The sequence below is a fragment of the Myodes glareolus genome, chromosome X (genome assembly GCF_982192425.1).
Source record: "Myodes glareolus chromosome X, mMyoGla1.1, whole genome shotgun sequence".
In the NCBI taxonomy this organism is placed as follows: domain Eukaryota; kingdom Metazoa; phylum Chordata; class Mammalia; order Rodentia; family Cricetidae; genus Myodes; species Myodes glareolus.
Genome location: NC_142053.1, coordinates 99,148,178 through 99,169,159, shown reverse-complemented (window position 1 = coordinate 99,169,159; position 20,982 = coordinate 99,148,178). Strand labels below are relative to the sequence as shown.

General features: G+C 34.2%; 1 protein-coding gene across 8 annotated transcripts in view; it reads left to right on the top strand.

Moving 5' to 3' along the window:
* Positions 1-20,982, top strand: part of Dmd (dystrophin) — a 2,257,783-nt gene that overhangs the window by 1,102,266 nt on the left and 1,134,535 nt on the right. For all 8 annotated transcript variants that reach the window (XM_085684598.2, XM_085684595.2, XM_087902601.1 and 5 more), the window contains 2 exons: positions 278-472; positions 20,480-20,652. In XM_085684598.2, the coding sequence (XP_085540724.2) occupies positions 278-472; positions 20,480-20,652 (368 nt within the window). The remainder of the gene's footprint in view (positions 1-277; positions 473-20,479; positions 20,653-20,982) is intronic.

The following is a 20,982-nucleotide window of genomic DNA, read 5'->3' as shown; positions in this document are numbered from 1 at the left end:
TTTTTTAGAGTCTAACTAACTTCCTCCCAATCCTATGACTTTGGCCTTTCCTCTTTTATTTGGAATTCTAACATGTGTGCAACTCACCAAAAATATTTTAGAAGATGAAAATATATGTATATAATGCATAACTATTTTACTAGACGTCGTGATGTGTTTATTTTTAACCCATTTCCAGCTCTCTTCCAACTGTATACTGGAATTGATATGAAGTCAGCAAATTCCTTTTTTTATTCTTAAAGAGCTAAAAAAATGTTCTTTTGTATATCTGTACCAGCATACTCTCCGTGAAGGAACGATGGTAGTGACGACAGAAGACATGCCGCTAGATGTTTCTTATGTGCCTTCTACTTATTTGACTGAGATCAGTCATATCTCACAAGCTCTATCAGAAGTGGAACAACTTCTAAATACTCCTGAACTCTGTGCTAAGGATTTTGAAGATCTCTTCAAGCAAGAGGAGTCTCTTAAGGTAAAAGCACAGAGTTTTCTTTGAACTTCACTAGATGATTACTGCACAGTGAAGAAACTTACTCTTGTAATTCTTTAAAAATACAAGATACCTATGTAAATTGTATACAATTTAAAAATAAATTGTAAATTTAAAAATACAAATTACCTATGTAATTTACATATTACATAGGTAATATGTAAATTAGAAATGCTTTCAAAATAATTAGTGTTGGAACGTGGCTTTCCAAAATACTATACTAGACAGAAATAATAGATCACAGATTCACTCTGAGTTGAGTCATGGAGGTAGTTTCATAAGAGTTTCTTCATAAATAGTATATTACTTTAACTTATCCCAATGGGAAACTAAATACAATTTAAAATGTATCTATTTTACATTGCCTTAATTACTGTTTCTTCATATGATGTACATATTCCATTTCAAAGTCATTTCAAACATATGATATATAGACTGGAATTGAATAAGATCTGACTAAATAAGCCAGACATGATGACATATACCAGTAACACAATATGTGAGGTAGATGGAGGGGGTGGGTAAATGTTCCTTAAATATTTTCTTTAAAACCACCAGCCAAAGACTTATCAAACTGAGCCTTTTTCAAACAGCAGTCTGTTACTGAGTTCTCAACTGTGATAAATCATGGTGAGGTAATAAGTTATGAATTTTATTAGGCAGCGTATAGAGAGAGAAATGAATGCATTATCTAGGAAAGCGTTCATAAAAATGTGTGTCTTAAGATAGTTTTGCAATCTTAAACTTTACATTCAAAATGAAATATTGTTGTATAGCCACAGCTTGACATTTGGCAGAACAAGCAGCAGAATATTGTAAATGCATGAGTTTGCTATCAGCATCATATATTAACTAAAGTATTTTATTTGCTAAATGATTTCTTGGAAGCTCATTCCATATTATACTTTGTCTGCACAAGTAAACAAATAGAAAGCACTGTTTGTTTTGGAAATCAGCATTTCAGCATCTTGAGTGACTTGAATTTAATGTCATACATGAAATCAAATAAGCTATAAAATTACACACTAAAATGAGAGCTTTCTGGATATCTGCATCCAGTCCATCTTCTTCACTATGGTGCTGTTATCTTATGATATTGCAGTAAGAGTAAAAAGCTTTATGTGCACAATGAAGAGAAGTAGCTCAAAGGCTGAATATAGGAGAGTTCCCTGCGTTTCTGGCGTTATTCACATTAACTAATCTCTTCTGACAGCACAGTTTGTAAGCTCATTATTGTCATTCAACATGTAAATCATTAATAAACAATCTAATGTTCTTGAATTTTCATCTTAATAGACACAAGTGGTCAGAAGAGTAGTGACCCTGAACTTAGTAAGTTGCATGCTGAATATCTTTGATTCAGGGCCTCTTTTTTGCATCATTATTTAAGTTTTAGCATTCCAGACTGCAGTTTCCCCTCTGTTACCATCTGCTCCCCCACCTCTACTTTTCTGCCCCTCATCTATCCATTTTCCCTCCCTTTAAAAAATGGCAGACCTTCCACGAATATCAATAAAACATGTGGCAGTAAGAGTAAGCACCTCCTCTTGTATTAATGCTGGGCAAGGTGACCCAGTATGAAGGGTAGGGACCCAAGAACCCGCAAAATAGAGGCAGCTCCTGTTCCCACTGTTAGGAATTCCAGAATAAGAGTAGGCTACATAATTGTAACATATATACAGACTGCTTGGTCAGAGCCCTGCAGGCTCCCTGAATGTCCATTCAGTCACTGTGAACTCTGCTTAGTTGATTGTGTGGGGTTTTTTGTGGTGTTATTGACCCCTCTTGTTCCTACATTCCTTTCTGCCCTTCTTCCAAAGGATTCCCAGAACTCAGCCCAATGTTGAGTTGTGGGTCTTGCATTTGTTGCCATAAGCTTGTGAGTGAAGACTCTCTGATGGCAATTGGGCTAAACACCAGTCTATGAGTGAAGGAGAATATCATTAGGCATCTTTACAGTGACTTTTTTTTTCCTTTTGTCAGTCATATTTGGTTCTCTCCTAGGTCTCTGGGCTATTGAACTCTGTGTCCTGGCACTCTGGGTAGGATTAGGGGTGGACTCATTCTTGTGGCATGGGGCTCAGGCTGTACTGGTTATTGGTCACAGGAGATGGTCAGTTCAGGCTATGTATCCTCTATTACTAGGAGGCCTAGCTAAGGAAATTCTCTTATATACCTGGGAGTTTCCCTTGCACTAGGTAACTGCCTCTCCAGGAAAACTATTCTATTTCTCCTTCCCAGGGAGATCCAAGTGTCCCCCATTGAGATCTCCTTTTTTACATAGCCTTTTTAGGTTTGTGGATTGCAACATAGCTACTCTTTACTTTATAACTAATATTCACTTATAAGTGTGTACATACCATGTTTGTCTTTCTGGATCTGGCTTTCTTCACTCAGAATGATTGTTTTCAATTTCCATCCATATGTCTGAAATTTCACGAGGTCATTGTTTTTATCAGCTCAGTAACACTCACTACCGAGCAACAGTAGTTGTGTAAATGTACCAGATTTCTTTATCCATTCTTTATTTGAGGGCTATCTTGGTTGTTTCCAGGTTCTGGTTATTATGAATAATGCTTTAATAAACATAATTGAGCAAGTGTCCTTGTGGTATATTGGAGGATCTTTTGGATATATAATGAAGAGTGGTGTAGCTGAAGCTTTAGATATGTTGAATTCCAATTTTCCAAGAAACTGCCATATTGATTTTCAAAGTGGTTGTGAAAGTTTGCACTTTCAGTGGCAATGAAGGAGTGCATCCCTTATTTCTTTTTTTTTTAAAGATTTATTTATTTATTATGCATACAGTGTTCTGTCTGTCTGTATGCTTGCTGGCCAGAAGAGGGTACCAGATCTCATTACAGATGGCTGTGAGCCACCATGTGGTTGCTGGGCGTTGAACTCAGGACCTCTGGAAAAGCAGTCAGTGCTCTTAACCTCTGAGCCATCTCTCCAGAAATCCCTTATTTCATATCCTTGCCAGGAAAGCTGTCACTTGTGTTTTAGATCTTAGCCATTCTGACAGGTGTAAGGGGGAATAAAAAGTTAATTTGATTTGCATTTCCCTGATGACTAAGGATTTTGTACATTTCTTTTTAATGTCTACTGTCTTAAGTTCTTTATATATTTTGGAAATTAGCTTTCTTTCAGATGTGGGTTTGATGAACATATTTTCTCATTTTGTCAGCTGCCATTTTGAACTATTAAAAGTGTCCTTTGCTTTACAGGAGCTTTTCAACTTCATGAGTTCTCATTTATTAATTATCTATCATAATGCCTGTACTATATTCTGTTAAGAAAGTTGTCCCCTGTGCCAGTGGGGTCAAGGCCATTTCTCACTTTCTCTTCTATCAGGTTTAGTGTCTGGATTTATGTTGAGGTTTGATCTAAGTGGTCTTGAGTTTTGGGGAGGATGATAGGTATGGATCTATTTGTGTTCATCTACATGAGGAAATCCAGTCAGACTAGCACCATTCATTGAAGATGCTTTTTTCATTCCTTTGTATAATTTTGCCTTCTTTGAAAAATCAGGTGTCTATAAGTATGTAGATTTATGTCTCAGTCTTCCATTCAATTCCATTAAACTGTCTGTGTTTATACCAATACACTGTGAATTTTATCACAGTAGCTTAGTAGTAGAGCTTAAAATCAGTAATGGTGATACCTTCAAAAATTATTTTATTGCATAGGATTGTTTTAGTTATTCTGGTTTTTTTTTTCATTTAAAGTTGAGTATTGTTATTTCAATGTCAATAAAGAATTGTGTTGGATTTTAGTGAGATTTCATTGAATATGTAGATTACTTTTACTAGATCTACATTTTTACTATGCTAATCTTATCTATTAATGAGCATGTGAGATCTTTCCATCCTCTGACATTTGCTCAAATTTCTTTCTTCTTGACTTGAAGATTTTGTCATGCAGATCTTTTACTTGTTTGGTTAGAGTTATACCAAGATATTTTACATTACCTGTGGGGATTAGGAAGGGTTTGTTTCCATGATTTCTTTCTCAATCTGTTTATCATTGGTATGAAGGAGGGGTCCTGATTATTTTGAGTTAATATTGTATCCAAATACTTTGATAAATTTATTCATTAGCAGTGGGAGTTCGCTAGTAGAATTTTGGGCTTGCTTATCTGTACTATCATATCTGAAAGTAGAGATACTTTAAGACTTCTTCCTTTCTGATTTGCATTCCCTCGATTTCCTTTACTTATTGCTCTAGCTAAAACTTCAAGCACTATATTGAGTAGATTATAAAAGAATGGACAACCTTGTCTTATTTCTGATTATAGTGGGATTGCTTCGAGTTTCTCTCCATTTAATTTGATATTAGCTGTTGGCAGTTCGGTGAGTTGCACCTTTCTATGGCCACTGAATTACTACCTGCCTCCAGGTTTCTGTCATGTTTTGGGGCATGTTTGAGTTCCTATCCTGACTTCCTGATCAGGGTCCAGCCTTGATGGGTTTGTATGGTACAGGGTAGGGTGTGTGGATTCAAAATGTTAGGCAGAAAAAAAAAACCAAGACTCAAAAGCAATAAACTAGATAGCAAAGAAATAGAATAGATACAGGATAGGGTTGGGAGGGCAACCCAGTGAATATTGAGTCTACCCACTTTTATTTTTCATAAGCATTATAAAGCCCAATCCAAAGATGAGAGAGAAACAAAAAACTTTATTTTTTTGTAAGGAACAAAGTGATCACCTTCTCAAATACCCAAAGCACCAAGTAACTACACCCTAGGTCAAAGCATTCTGTTAGTAGCCACACCTTGGTTCAAACCTCCTGTCATAACCTTGAAAGACCAAGAAAAGGCCTGACCTCTCTGACCTTTAGTCAAAGTAGAAAAAAATCTACGTATGTGGGCTCCCACAATTTCCCCATTATTTATTTCTTTATTAAAGCCTGTGCTTCTGCTATAGGACACATAACTATGCCTGCTTTAGATTATCTTCTTCCACCTTCCAGACTTACCTGCCTTTGGTACGGGCATTTTGTCATGCGCATTCTTAGGTTGCTTGGAGGGAAAAGTTTCTTACCTGTCATTACCATGAGGATTTCTTTATAAAGGGGGAAGGGAACGTGCATAGTTAGACGCCATGCACCTCTGAGCCAAATTTCAATCGAGAGAGTTTACGAATAAATAGATCACCATAAGAAAGCAGACAATACTTAATAATGCATTTGCTTCTGTAGCCACAATATCTACACGTTCTCTCCAACCCTTACCTAGATCTTTTTATTCAATCATGTTCATGACTCTATGAGACAGATAAAATTATTATACGTCTTTTAAACATGAAGAGGCTGAAGAAACAAAATACAAGTATTAAAAATGAACATAGCTGGTGTTGGTGTAGCATAGCTTTTATCTACAGTGCAATGGATCATGCTCATGCTTCATATGTACTGGACAGGAGCTTCACTTGAGGTGCACCAAATCATACTGAAGAAATTGATTTAACCCCCAAAATTGCTTTAGACTCTGTGTTGTTACTTCTTTCATGAAGTTTCTTGTAAGAAGTTCTGTTGAATATAGTGAAGGTAAAAATGCAGTGTTACATAAGTAGACACAGTACCATTAAATAGAGAAGAGCTAATTTGATAGCAGAATTTATATTGACATTGGAAAAAGGAATAGTAGACAGGATATTTGAACACAGACTGTATAAAAGTAAGGGACGCAGCCTTACAATCTGGGCAAAGGAAATTGTAAATAGTTCAAACTGTGATAGTGAGCCTACCTTCATCAACAATCTGCAAAAAAGCCAGTTTAGAAGGGTAAAATAGGACGACTGGGGGTTGAAAGCACAAAAAATTTTAGAGATCAAGGCTATAAAGGTCCTAGCTGGCGGTTGTAAAGAATTCCTTTCTTTTTGTGTAATCTGTGAACCTTTGTAAATTTTTGAGTAAATGGGAAATATGTTCTGATTTGTGTTTTAAAAGAATCCTCCTGGCTTTTCAATTGAGATGAGAGCTGTACAGGCCAAAACTGAGGTCAAGGCCTCCAGGAAATAGATTATAATGATTTGGAATAGGTTGGTAGTGAAATAATGTTAGATTGTGGAATTGTCTGGAAATGTTTTCAAATCAAAGATAGCAGATTTGTCTCTATATTTGCATTCTTAAGACCACTTTTTAGAAGATTAGGGACTCAGGTAAGATACGTTTCCTATTCAGTTGATTATGGTTCACTGATGGTTTGAAGATTTCTTTGTTATATTTGTCTTATTAATTTCACTGCTATCTCAAGTCAGGGGCAGGATTACTGCAATAGATATATGAGCACACATGTTGATATCTCACTCTTTTGAAAGCCATTTGGGCACATATTTAATAATGGCAATCCTCAAGACAAATGCCATGAGCAAAGTGATTATTTTTCTATTTTAGTGCTAGGGGATTAAATAATATTCAGTGGTATAATATGTGTAGAGTCAAACAAAATACCCAAACAAAAATAAAAGAATGGTTGTATACAAGAAAGCGTTAATAAAAGGGCATGCTAGGTAAAGGGTTGAGATTTCCATCTATTTGATAATATTGCAATAAAATATTACTGCAATTATCCCAAAATAACAATGGATCATATAAACTATGAAAGTCATTTTTTATTACATAAGTTCTTAAAAATCTACTTAAATCTTCTAATGTAACAATTTGGCCCACATAAATGTATATGATATTTGAAAACAAATATTTCATGCTAATGAAAAGAGTATGAATATTATAGTCATTTAACTATGTCTCTGAGCCTGTTGTTGGTAACACATGCCTTTATTTCTAGCACTTGGGAGGCAGAGGACACAGATCTCTATTAGTTCAAGGAAAACCTGGTCTATGGAGCAAGTTTCTGGACAGCCAAAGCAAAACATACAAACACTAAATCAAAAAAAAACAAAGTAGTTAGATAGATAGATAGACAGATAGATAGATAGATAGATAGATAGATAGATAGATAGATAGATAGATAGATGATAGATAGAAGATAGATAGATAGATAACAAGTATCTCCAAACAAAGAAAAAACTATGTCTCTGAATTAAAAAAAAAATGTTTTCCAAGCCAGGCGTTGGTGGCACACGCCTTTAATCGCAGTACTCGGGAGTTAGAGGCAGGCCTGGTCTACAAGAGCTAGTTCCAGTACAGGCTCCAAAGCTGCAGAAAAACCCTGTCTCACAAAACCAATAAATAAATTAATAAAAAAATTAAAAATAAATGTTTTCCAAAAATTTATCTTGTGGTATACATAAACTCTCTATTTGCCTCCTTTGATGATTTGAGATTTAATTTTGCATATATATTTATTCTTCTTTATTTTATTATAAAATTCTCTCCATTGTATATTGAATTTGAATCTTACATAAATTATTGAATTTATAGATATAGAAGTAGAAATTGTAGCTATAGATAGAGAATTAGAAATACATTTAGTCTATTAAGATAATGAACATCTCCGATGTCTATGTTCCTTGATACCGTTTTTATTCCTGTTTTATTTTCTCAATTTAATAGTATATTATTCCTTTTCTCCACCATATTTACAGACTTGAAGTTTTCCTACCTTGAATCCCACCCAGTGTATAATTTACTACCAATTTTGCTTAGTACCTACTCTTAATCATTTTATTCCCTTAACAAGAATATTTTGAATATTTTCTATATATCTATTCTAAAAAGAGATCATCTGTAGTAAAATTACAGATGATAAAGCCAGTATGTATGTTAAATTAATTTGTGGGGAGGATTTTCTCCTGTTCAAGGACTATTAAAGCTATTCTTTAACCAGTTAAGATGTCATGTTTTGTACTCCAATACACAATTCAGAAATGAGTCAATATTTGTTTTTATGTGCAGATGCATCATCCTCGATAAAATATTTTGGCCAATTATAGATCTTATAAGGAAGTAGTTCTTGCATATGTACCATTAACCATAGAAAAATATAATAGGTCAGCTTTCCAAAGGGCACATAAAAATAAATTTTAAATTTTCTTTAGAATCTCAAAAATCCAAAATAATTAACCCCTTAATTGCTTTTTCACTGATTACTTTTATTCAATTTACATGTCATTGATGGGCTTCTCTGTAGCTTTTTGGAACATAATGAATATCGATATTTGAGCTGATGAGATGGCTCAGTGAATGAAATTTCTGGCTGAGTCTTTGATATGTACTTTTTTCCTTTTTAAGGCCTTGGTGTCTTGGAACTCATTCTGTAGTCCAGTCCTGCTTTTATCTCCGGATTGCTGGTATTAAAGGCATGAGCCACCACCACCCGGCTCTTTTTTTGTTTTAAAATACACTTACTGCCCTTCGCTTGCTGACAGCTACTAATGGGTTTCAATGACATTTTCTCTTAGAAGTAAAAGTTCTATGATAACCAAGTCACAAAATGTGTCAAAGCACCTTTGATACTTTAAACCATGTAAAGCTGTTATCATAACCTACACCCAAAATGAAACTGAAATGCAGGCTTTATAAATATAAAAGTGCACATGATTTTAAGTGTAATAAGTATATAAAGCTGTGTTAACTGTAGGGTTGCATTTATCAAGGTAGCAATAAATAGTTCACAACAACAAGATATGATTTTCAGCACTGGTGACACATTGCAAATGAACTATCTATTTCTTAGTACTGATCTCTTTCCTGTGATGACCAACATCGGTATTGTTTGCTAACAAGTATGGGAAATGATATATTATCTCTCTTCTTCACTTCTGCCTTTGCATCTCTAAGAGCAGTACTGAGAACCTATTATGTGCACTGAATGTGCCTCTCTTGAATGGAAATCTCATACATTCAGGCATTTACTTTGTGATAGAAGAGGAGATATATATATATATGCATGCATGCCTATATATACATATATATATATAGCATATATGTATATATGATGAAAATGTTTAAGAAATAAACATCTTTTAGAGAATCATGTTTTTTATTTAAATTTCTATATTGTGTTGCTCAGTGATATATAACATTTTCTGTTCTATTAATTTTGTTATAAAAAACCCTTACCCTCAGAATACTTATCTTCTAGTAAATCAATAATATGATTTTAAATTGGAGAAAGTATAATATTTAGTAAAGAAGGATACCACTTTATTTTTTATTTAATATTTGATTTATTAATTTGTTTCATTTTTGTTTTGGTTCTTTGAGAATTTCCTACAGTTTGTCTTGTATATAGTCATCCTCCTTTCCCAACTCTTCCTAGATATTTTATATTCTTTTTACCTATTCACACAACTTGTGGTCCCCTACACACACACACAAACACACACACACATACACACACAAAATCTGGGCAGTCCCTATGCTTACTCTTGAATGTAGCCATCTAATGATGCCTGGCTGATCCACCAAACACCATAGTTTTTCAGTTTATTTATTAATTTTGTACCACAACAGCAGCCTCCCCTGCCTCCTCACCTTTGACTCCCTCCCAATTCTTTCCTCAGGAGGAGGGGCAAAACTCCTGTCCTCTATAATCATTCAGGAAGTGGTAGGCCTCCAATAGACTTCAACAAAGCAAGGCATAACAAATTATCATATAACCGAGCACACCTACCCCTGTATTCAGGCTAGGCAAGGAAGCCACCAAGAAATAGGTTCCCAAGAGCCAATCAAAGTTCCAGGGACAGCCTCCATTCTCATTGCCAGGAGTCCCACATGTAGACCAAGTGCACAGCTGTCACATATATGTAGACAGCTGAGCTCAGTACAATGCAGGTTTTCCTTGTTGCTGGTTCAGACTCTAAGGAGTCCTATGAGCCAGGCTTGTGGTTTTAGTGGTTTTCCTGTGAGGTTCCTGATCCTGTTGTTTCCTACAATCCCTCCTCCCTCTCCTCAGCAGGACTCCCTGAGCACGTGGACCAGATCTTTTGTCTCTGAATCTGCCTCCATCTGTCACTGGCTGAAGGTTCTCCAAACAAAAAAGGCACCTCATTCTTATGGAAAACTGACACTTCCTCTACCAGCAGCTACTGTTCCTCAGCTAGGTTGAGACTGTCCATACACCGCCCCACTCCGTGTTAAGATTTGAATTCCTTTTCCCGACTTTATTTAAGGAACTGGAAACATTTTTTTTTTTTCAAAATCAGGAGCTTAGAACCATGATTAACTTGAGAATATTGAATACCTTGATAAAAGTATGATTTACTCCATCAGTATATACGTTTCCTCTTTCTTCCCCTTTGGAGACTTGACATCTCCCTTTGTTGTTTCCATTTAACTGTTTTTTTTTTCTTTTAAGTTGAAATTTTCGATTGTGCAGTTTTCCCCTGTTTACATCTGTAAGCATGAATATGCTAACCCCACCACTAATATTCAGCTGAGCCTTATGAAATGTCATTATATCAATGTGTTCAAACTGAGATTATTTTATTTAGTTAATCTAGTACAGCTACTTTCCACAAGTAGGATTATTTCTGAAAGTCAAAGCTTATTTCACAAAGGTATGAGTACCAAGTCCTATCAATCCCCACATTTTAGTGATCAAGCCTTAGGCAAAACAATAAAGATGTTTTCTGGGGAGATTTTTGCTTTCTTCCTTTCTCTCTGTTCCACACATGAATACTTACTTGCCTTCACTATTGCATTTTTCCCCCTTTGGGGTTTTAAAATTGGTTTTCTTTGAATTTATGCATATAGATTTAGAACAACTGTATGAAAGATAGGTTTTATTTGTTTGTATTCTGTGGAAAACACTTAAATACACCTCTCAAATGTTGATATCATGAATTATTTAGACAATAGTTATATGTGTGGATTAAACACATAAGTGATTAACTGCAAGTTACCAATATATATCAGTGTGGTGACAAGAAAAGAAATAAAAATGCTTCACTTTGAAGTCATTTAAGAAGAATGAGCCCAGATTGAAATTCTCTACTTTAATCACCCTGTGTCTTCTGTCTATTGCAGGAGTTGGAATCTATGTCTTCTGCCTCAAGTGTCTTGTGAATCTGTCTCTCTGTCTTTGTCTGTGCCGGTTGTATGACTGTATATGGATCTGTTTGTACAGATCTATCCCTATCAATGGGCTTTGTCCTTTCTTTATTGAACAACACAGAAAGCATCACTCGAAGAAGGAATGAGGGATACTTTACAAAAATCTTTAATATATTTTTACAAGAATTAAGTCACTGGCTCCACCTGACCCAGACTATAAATTGTACTACAAACCCTATTGTTCATCAAGCAATATCTATAAATGGATGCTTTCAGCCTTTGTGTTAGATTTTGGAAGGTTGCTGTCAGCATCTGTTTTTGCTGCAAATGATACACTCACAGTGTTCCGGGTCATGGATATGGAAAATTACATAATTTAAGATTACAGTTTAAGATTCATTAACTTACATTGTAAAAGATGATTACATGGAAAAGCCTAGGCAAATAAGGTTGATTGTTATGTTCTTTTATAGTCAGGTTGAACAAACGTTCTAAGTACACAGTAGGATAGCAGCTCTAATTCTTAAGTGACCCTGGCTATGAGTTAGAGCAAACTTCTCATCTCTTAGAATATGAAATATTATAATTTAGTCATAATGTGTTACCAGAGATATAACTCTACCAAATCTACTTACTATCTTTGAAAGCAAGATTTTATTTATAGCAATATACTGTCACATATTTTGTGTAGATTTGATAACATTTTACTTCACATGGTAAATATGTTTGACTTATCTTGTTCATTTGTAATAGATTTTCAATTTTAATAACAATAATAAAACCACCATGATTGCCTATTAAAATATAATAAAGCATATAAAATCAAGAGAGGATAACAAAATATCCTCTCATAATTTTGTGTCCCCATTACAAAGAGAATTATTGTTTGTTTGTTTACCTTGGACTTTTTAATTTTTTAATTTTTAATTTTTTTACTTTTTCTTAAGAATTTTTATTTTATTTTTTTTATTAAAAATTTCCACGTCCTCCCCGCCTCCCTTTTTCCTCCCCCTCCCCACCTCCCCTCCCTCTCTAGTCCTAAGAGCAGTCAGGGTTCCCTGCCCCGTGGGAAGTCCAAGGTCTTCCCCCCTCCATCCAGGTCTATAAAGGTGAGCATCTAAACAAACCAGGTTTCCACAAAGTCAGTCCATGCACTAGAATCGAAACCCAGTGCCATTGTCCTTGGCTTCTCAGTCAGCCCTTATTGACAGCCACATTCAGAGGGTCCAGTTTGATTGCATGCTCCATCACTCCCAGTCCAGCTGGCCTTGGAGAGCTACCATTAGATCAGTCACACCGTCTCAGTGGGTGGGCGCACCCCTCGTAGTCCTGACTTCCATGCTCATGTTCTCTCTCCTACTGCTCCTCATTTGGACCTAGGGAGCTAAGTCCAGTGCTCCAATGTGGGTCTCTGTCTCTATCTCCATCCATCACCAGATGAAGGTTCATATTCCTCTTTTTTATTAATTAAGAATTTTTCTCCATAAATCTACCTGTCCCACTTTTGCTCAGGTATGAAAGATTTTTATAGCATATTCTGCTTCAATTTTTTGAAACATAGTTTTCCATATGTCCATCTTTCAAGTATAAGAAAAATATTTGCTCCCTCACAAGTCTCCTTTTTCATGTGTGTCTGTCAGAATTTTCTATGAAGTTATTTAGACAATATGGACAGTTAATCCCAAATGTGCCAATCACCGACAGTGAAATTGGTTTTCACTTATTCAAACTAGAAGCATTTAGCTTACAGAAAACTTTGAGTAATCAGGTTCCTGATTTTGCAGTATCATTTTTGTTCTTGATGTTCTATGGCATCTGGGAGACATGAACAAATGGAGTTCAAAATAAAAGACTTTTCTTTTTCTTGGGTATGTGAAAACTGTGGAGAAACCTTTGGAAAAATCTGGCAGAACATGCAGATGTGCTTTCTTGTCACCCCTTTCCTTAAAAGTTAAATAATCAAGAAAAGCAAAAGTGAAGAAGCAGAGAGATATTTGACCAGCTCATGTTATCCACGATGATCAGAATGAGTATTTTCAATAGCTAAAAAATATTTTAAGAAATAATTCCACCCTAATTGAATTTTCATAAACAGGTAAAACTTTCTTTTTTGTCCACAAAAATATACATTTATATTTAATAAATATATATTATATTCATTATTTATATAAATTTATGTATTTATTATATATAATATAATAAAATTACATATTATTCATCATTAGTATTAGTTGGCATAGTCACTGTGCTTATCATTCTAGAAGCTAAGAGAAAAACACCATATGACCTTTGTGTTTAAGTAAATTGTGACATGAATAATTATACTTGTCAGTGTTCGAGAAACAAGTTAGAAAGTAATAAAGGGCAAGGAGATAATCTAATTCCAAATATTCATTATAAGCTTTAAATGTTAACTTAATTTATGCACCAAAGAAAACAATGTAAGAATAGAATCTGAGAAGAATTGCATAAAGGAAGAATACTTGCATTAAAGTTTGGGTGTCATTGACATTTAAACAATAATAACAGCTTAAAAATAGTATTCAGAAGAATAATGTTCTAAACAATTTACATCTAATAACTCATTTGTTCATCACACTAACCTCATGGGGAAGACACTGGTATTTTATTCATATTCATATGGAGAAACCAAGGTTTCTAGCAGTTAGGTAATTTGCTCAATTAGTCAGTAAATATTACTGTTGCAAGACAAATTCTGCTTGTCGTTTTTTACGCTAAAATCTCCATTCTCTCTTATATAATTTAATGTTTTGAGAATTTCATTCATGAATACTGTATTTCCATCATGTTTATATTTCTGTCTAACCCTTCTAACTCCTCCTGTGACCCCCCACACACACTCTCAACTTCTGAAGACAATGTAATTTCTAAGTATAGTGTAGATACTTATCCTTACACCCACAGCTAAGCCTCCATTAAAGTCTATTCTTAACTGCTATATTAGACAAATCTTTGATACAAAAAATGTTCTTCTGGCTAAAAATACTAGCAAATATTTTTAAAGTCCTGAATTCAAAAAGCAAGTTGTAGGAATAACAAAAAATGTATCCTCCAAAAAACTGAAATGTTTTTATGGAAATGCATAAGGATAAAAACTACAGGTTCAGATTTTTATTTCTAAGAGATTGATCTAAAATTACACCAGATCTAAATTATTTTTGTTAGATTATAAAGTGTTAGAGTTGATTGGCGACAAGAAAAATAAGGAATGAAAAGATTTCTCCTGTTTCTCCAAACTGATTTAAAGGCTGTACCTCTGTACAATTCTTTTTCCTCAAAATATTTTGAGCTCCTTTTCCCCTACATATGTTTCTGGTTAGCTAGCTGGACGCTTTAACTGGTTGAGGTAGGAATTCTGTAAGATAACATAGTATACTATTGTTGAATTTCTATCAGTTCTTAGATTGAATTCTCTTCCTAGTTCAATCAGATGGCCTAAAGCAGAGTTAAACATTGAGTTACTTGTTCTCTTCTGTTGGTTCCCACTAGTCATACATATATTTTACTGGCTTGGTCTCCTTCCCACTCCTTTTCTTATTTTACTACCTCAATATTCATATGTTAAAGTGATAGTTAAATAATATAATTGACTCACATCTCCTCATAGGTGAGTTTGGGGAAACAAAGGGCTGGGAACAAAGCAGCAGAAAGGAACCCATATTTGTGAATAGGTGTTTAAAAAAATCCATGAAGGGATTTAAGATGTGGCTTTGCAATTAAGACTATTCTGCAGAAGACACAGTTGTTAACCATTGGCTAGGACTTCAGTCTAGAGGCTCTACCAGCCTTTTTTGGTGTTTACAGGTACTGCACATGTAATTTTCACAAATATGTATGCAGACAAAACACCCATATGCAGGAAATGAAAATAAATAAAGTTTTCTTTAAGTTCATGAAAAAAGTCAATTCCACATGCTTCCTCCCATTAGTTGATATGAATTATTCAGCGAATTGGAAACTAAGAAGCATGCAAATATTCTCAATTTTTTTTATTCTCAATTTTTTTAAACATCAATTTAATATACTTCTTTTAGAGCTGAGGTTTATACTTAGCACTTTGGATCTTGTAGGAAAGCATTCTACTACTGAGCTATTCTCTACCCCTATTTAGATCAGAATGTGCTTAAAGCTTGTAAGTCACTTTTTTATACACAATTGACTCTTTTAAAATCTTTGTATGAAAAGAAATACCTCACAAATGTGCTTTTAGAGTCTATTTAGTGGCAGAAAACAAAGGTATGAAGATGTCCTTGGAGTATACGCAATAGATTTTTATTAATTGAGTGCTGAAACTTCAATTTTTGTTGAATTACAGTTCATAGTTGGATCAGGGAGTTGGCCATTTATTTTCATGACAATAGTAAGGGAAAACAGAAATTGGATTATTTGAAATATAAAAAATACTAGGATGTTTCATGATATTCTGGAGAGAAAACTGTGCTTTAGGAAAGGGAAAAAATAAAAATCCATGGAATTCATTTTTTCTTAATCGGGAGCAGCTAAGAGTAAGTTCAATGTGCAGATACTATTATCTCTTGCTTTTGGCTGGCTATGTTGCTATAGTACCCTCTGGAACCCATATAAACAACTTTAGCATCCAGTTTGGAAGAAGTAGACACTACAGTCAAACACTCTTAGAGCAAGAGAATTAGTGTCACTTTACGTTAAATGGTAGAAATATTGAACTATAGAGAGCTCCCTATTATCAGAAGGAACATAAAATAGTTAAGTGAGGAGTTGCTGAAGACCTTCATTTTGACATAATTAACTGTTAAATAATCCCCTTATTTCATTTCCTAGACATGCTGTCTGTAATCTGCTTGTCTCTCCTTTTAGTCTGTAAGGGTGCATATTCCATAAGCTTGAATAAGCAATGTACTTCAGCATTATATTATCTGTGTACAGATCTCCTTTGAAATATATTTTCCTGAAAGTCATCTTTTAAAATACTACATACATCAACATCAAGGCTTTTCTTATTATGTCTATGCCATTAAGGAATCTGTTAAACATCATTTTCAAGCAAATACAAGAACTACGGCAGAGTGGCACATAAATACAAAGTTTTTCCTTTAGTACCTGGATTTTGTCTTCCTTCAATGAAATTTATTTCACTCTATATTTTTCTCTCTTCATTATATATTAATTGAAGTATCAGTTAACTTAAATAATACTGTGAAGCAGATTTGAAACAATGCGTAACATTTCAAAATATTAATAATTAAACGTGGGTTATTGAATTCAGGATCAAGGACCGTCTAGAAGTTAAATTTTCCTTTTCAACTTTATTTTTTTAACTCTTCACTTACAAGCAGAGTGACTTAAAAACGTATATCAATTGTAATCTGGAAATGAGATTAAAAAATTTAATCTCATTATCTGGAAATGAGATTAAATCTCATTTTAAATCTGGAAATGAGATTTAAAAAATTAAAAAGGGAGTTGACAAAGCCTGGGTACTTCATCATTTTGACATCATAATTTCATATAAGGTAAGAAACTATTCTGGAAGCAAAATCCAAATTTTCTAGGGATTTTTCCCTGATCATAGAAATTATGATTATGGTTTCTTTCCTGGGGGTCAAGCACTATAAAGATTACTTATTTCTAGATAAACTAAAAGAATCAAAAGTTATAAAAGATCTTATATTTTAGTGTAAACACTGGAGAATGTTAATTTTCTCTTTGGTGCTTATATCATTTTTTTGTATGGCATGCCTAGGGAATGATATTATGTTTATGGACTTTGGAAAGATTCCCTGTACTCTAGCCAGTCTTGATATTCTTCTCTGGAAATGCAGGAAAGACCAAATTTCTAGATAGCCAGGGAGTGTGACATGCCCACCCCAGTTTCTGCTTTCCTCATTTTAGAATGTTTTACTGCTTTTGTTTTTTTTTAATTTATTTTTTATTTTTTATTTTTTTTACTGACTTTGAATACTAGAACAGTTCATAACTTGATCCTGAGCAATTGTACTATTTTCCAAAGAACTGAAAGTTAGATTATTTCAAGAAACATCTCAAGCTCAAATCCCCATAAAATGTATTTTTCATGTGTGGGGGTGCTTGCTTATACATACGCAACCATGACATTAGGAATACATATACACATACAAACTTACACATCACATTAAACCAGAACCAGATAATTTTTATATACTGGTGTGTAAGATCCCTTTCTTCTTTAAATTTTGCCTTTATAGGTGTATATAACTATGTCCTTTAGCCTTTGGGCAACCAAAATATAGGCAAATATCACCAATTGTCTAATGTGAATTCAAAGAATTAGCTTTCTTTAAAAAATAGTCGAAAGTTTACCAGACTTTTGATTCTCACCAATGGATTAGTAGCCAAATAAAAATACATCAATGATTTCTAGAATTAGAAGTTGCATCTCATAAGCACTATTAAATTCAAGGTGTCCAGGTCAGGCAAATTAGCAGAAGCAGCAGCGAGGATCATGTTGGTAGAAATTTCTGGTACATGACCTTATCAAACAAAAGCAGCATGCCTGAATACAGTGAAGGCTCAGAGCCACTAAACATGACAGCATCATTGAAACTGACAAAGGTCAAGATAGACTGCCAGAGACACATTGGGTCCAGTGATTTTTATGATTAATAGCAGACAACAAATCCACTCGATCCTCTTAAAACTTTTAAAATTTTTGCTATATTGTCAATTTTGTATTTGTAAAATGTAAACTTTTAATCAATAAATATATACCTCATGCCAAATAAAGCAAACTATAATAGTCAGTTTTTACGGAAAGAAAATGACCGTGCCTTTAACTAGATCTAATAAGAGTTAATCTTGGGGCAAAGTGATCTCTCTACTCCACTGTTACTATTAAAGAGATCCATCCTTATGCAACCTTTATTGTGTTCTTTAAAAAATCTTCCTTATCCATGTAACCATCTCTTATGCAATTAAAACACAGCATATTTCTGTAAGTAAAACTGGTGAAAGGGAGTTTTAGTGTGAATTTTTAAAGATGAGTAAATTCACAGGCTATTTCTGTGTTATCACGCCCTCCTTTCCCTCATATGTCAGTACCTAATGTGTCAGATATAGCCTTTTACCTCAGAGTTCAGTTGAGTTGTTGAACAAATAAATATGTTTCCCATCATAGGGCACACATGGAGTTGAAGAGAATACCTTATAACTACTATAAAAATCTTAACAGGAAACAAATCCAAATTACTTATAATATATTTTATATCTCTTTGAGTACACATACAAGTATATAAGAAAATTGCTTTCTTTTTAATTTTAGAAGTCCATTTAGAACATTTACTTTTAACTGACATACTCTTATCTTCTCACAAGGTTCTACAGCTTTATTTTCATAAGTCATAATTTACAAAATCACACTTAACTCTAAGCTACTAAATTAAATGCAGATTTTTTTTTTCAGTTAGAGATTCATAGCCCAGTATTACATGTCTCTAAGCTCTCTACCCTTGACCATTTTCCCACAGTTCTTTACATTATAAAATCACTTACTTCTGGTTGTTTAGGTCACCTCTTTTTATAAATGCTACACTTGAACTGTAATGCCTTTCCTACTTCTGATACTTGACTCTGACTACTCCATATTCCATGGTCCTTATGACCAAATGACACTTAGTTCCTTCTCCAATCCTCCAGAAAATATTAAAGAGAAAGAATATAAATGATCGAAGTACTAGAGTAAGTATACTGGGCTCTGGTCAGTATTCAAAAGATAAAGACAGAAGAAATCAAAAGGAAAAGTTATGTTTTTCTGAATCAGGGCTCCAAACAGTAGAGAGACCCAACAGAACCTTATAGTAGATCTAGAATGGCTGTGTTAAAGAACAGGGATTCTAAAACAGACAAATGATATTATCTCACTAAAAGCATAATTATTTCTCGTATCCCTTTAGCACAGCTTATAATGGATCTGTCTTCCTGAAAAGTAGTCACCTGGTCATGTGACTGGCCAGGGCAACAGTATTATGTGTTTTATTTTTAAAATCAATTTATTTTGTTAATGATTTATATGTGTATGTGCATGTTTGTACTTGAATGAGTTTATGTGAACCATATGCCTGAAGGAGCCTGCAGAGGCAGGAAGGCAGTATCAAAACCCTGGCAACTGAGTTAACCTGTCAATAAGGGATTTTACTTAGGCAGTATACTTCCAATATGATAAATTTATGTCCATATTTCAGAGAATATGCCTTGGATAAAAATTGAAGTTCGAATTCCAATATCTTTTATATGACATTGGAAGTCACAAGTACTAATGGAAAGTCATTTGGGCATAAAGGAACGTTGGGGGGAGGCTGCTAGTTAGTTCCCAGCTGCTTAGCCCCAAAATAATCACACAGAAACTATATTATTTAAAACACTGCTTGGCCCATTAGCTCTAACTTTATATTAGCTAACTATTTCATATTAATTTAAGTCATTTCTCTTGATCTGTATATTACCACATGGCAGTGGCTTACCGGCAAATTTTCAACATGTCTGACTCTGGTGGTGACTCCATGGCTTCTCTCTGACTCTGCCCTTCTTTCTCCCAACATACAGTTCTGTTTTCCCCGGCTACCTAAGTTCTGACCTGCTATAGGTCCAAAGCAGTTTCTCTATTCATTAATGGCAATCACAGCATACAGAGGGAAATCACACATCAAAGGAAAGCTGTGAAAACAGCAAAAAGTCTACACTAGTATTGACCTAAGATAAGGATACAGAGGAGACAGTAAATCTGTGGACATGAACTAGAAAATCCAAAATATCTTAAGCCAAATAAAGGGAATTTTAAGCTGTAGGCTGAAATAAATTATACTGGATTGAAGATTATTATATTCACTCATTTGTTATAAGCATATTCAACTTTTGGAAATAAAGACTAATATGTATAAAGTCAATGATTTAGAATTGCAAAGCTATTTCTTCTAGGACCATTTCTCCATTCTTTTTCCTTTATAGAGAAAGCTGATTTGTTTTTTGATGATATATATTTTCATTCTTTCAGAACATAAAAGACAATCTGCAACAAATCTCAGGTCGGATTGATGCTGTTCACACCAAGAAGACAGGAGCCTTGCAAAGTGCCACCTCTGTGGAAAGGGTGAAGCTACAGGAAGCAGTGGCGCAGCTGGATTTCCAGTGGGATAAAGTTAACAGAATATACAAGGAACGACAAGGGTAGGTAGCATTTTAATTGTCCTGAAAGGTTATATAGCAATTTTCATGAAAATTTAGAATTCATTCAAATAGTTTTCATGGGAAATACAGAAAAGGAAAGGAAAATGTATTACTGTATAACACAAGCACACTGTTACTAGTGGACTGAGTTGTTGAAACGTTTGCATATTACATCATTCTGTAAAGTTGCACATAATGTGAAGGCTGTTTTTAGTTAAACTGATATAAAATATATAATATATATCTTTAATTCAGTCAGCCTCACATGTATTCATAAGAGTTATGGTACTGAGAACTTTATAACAAAAAAATCACTTCATTTTAATTTAT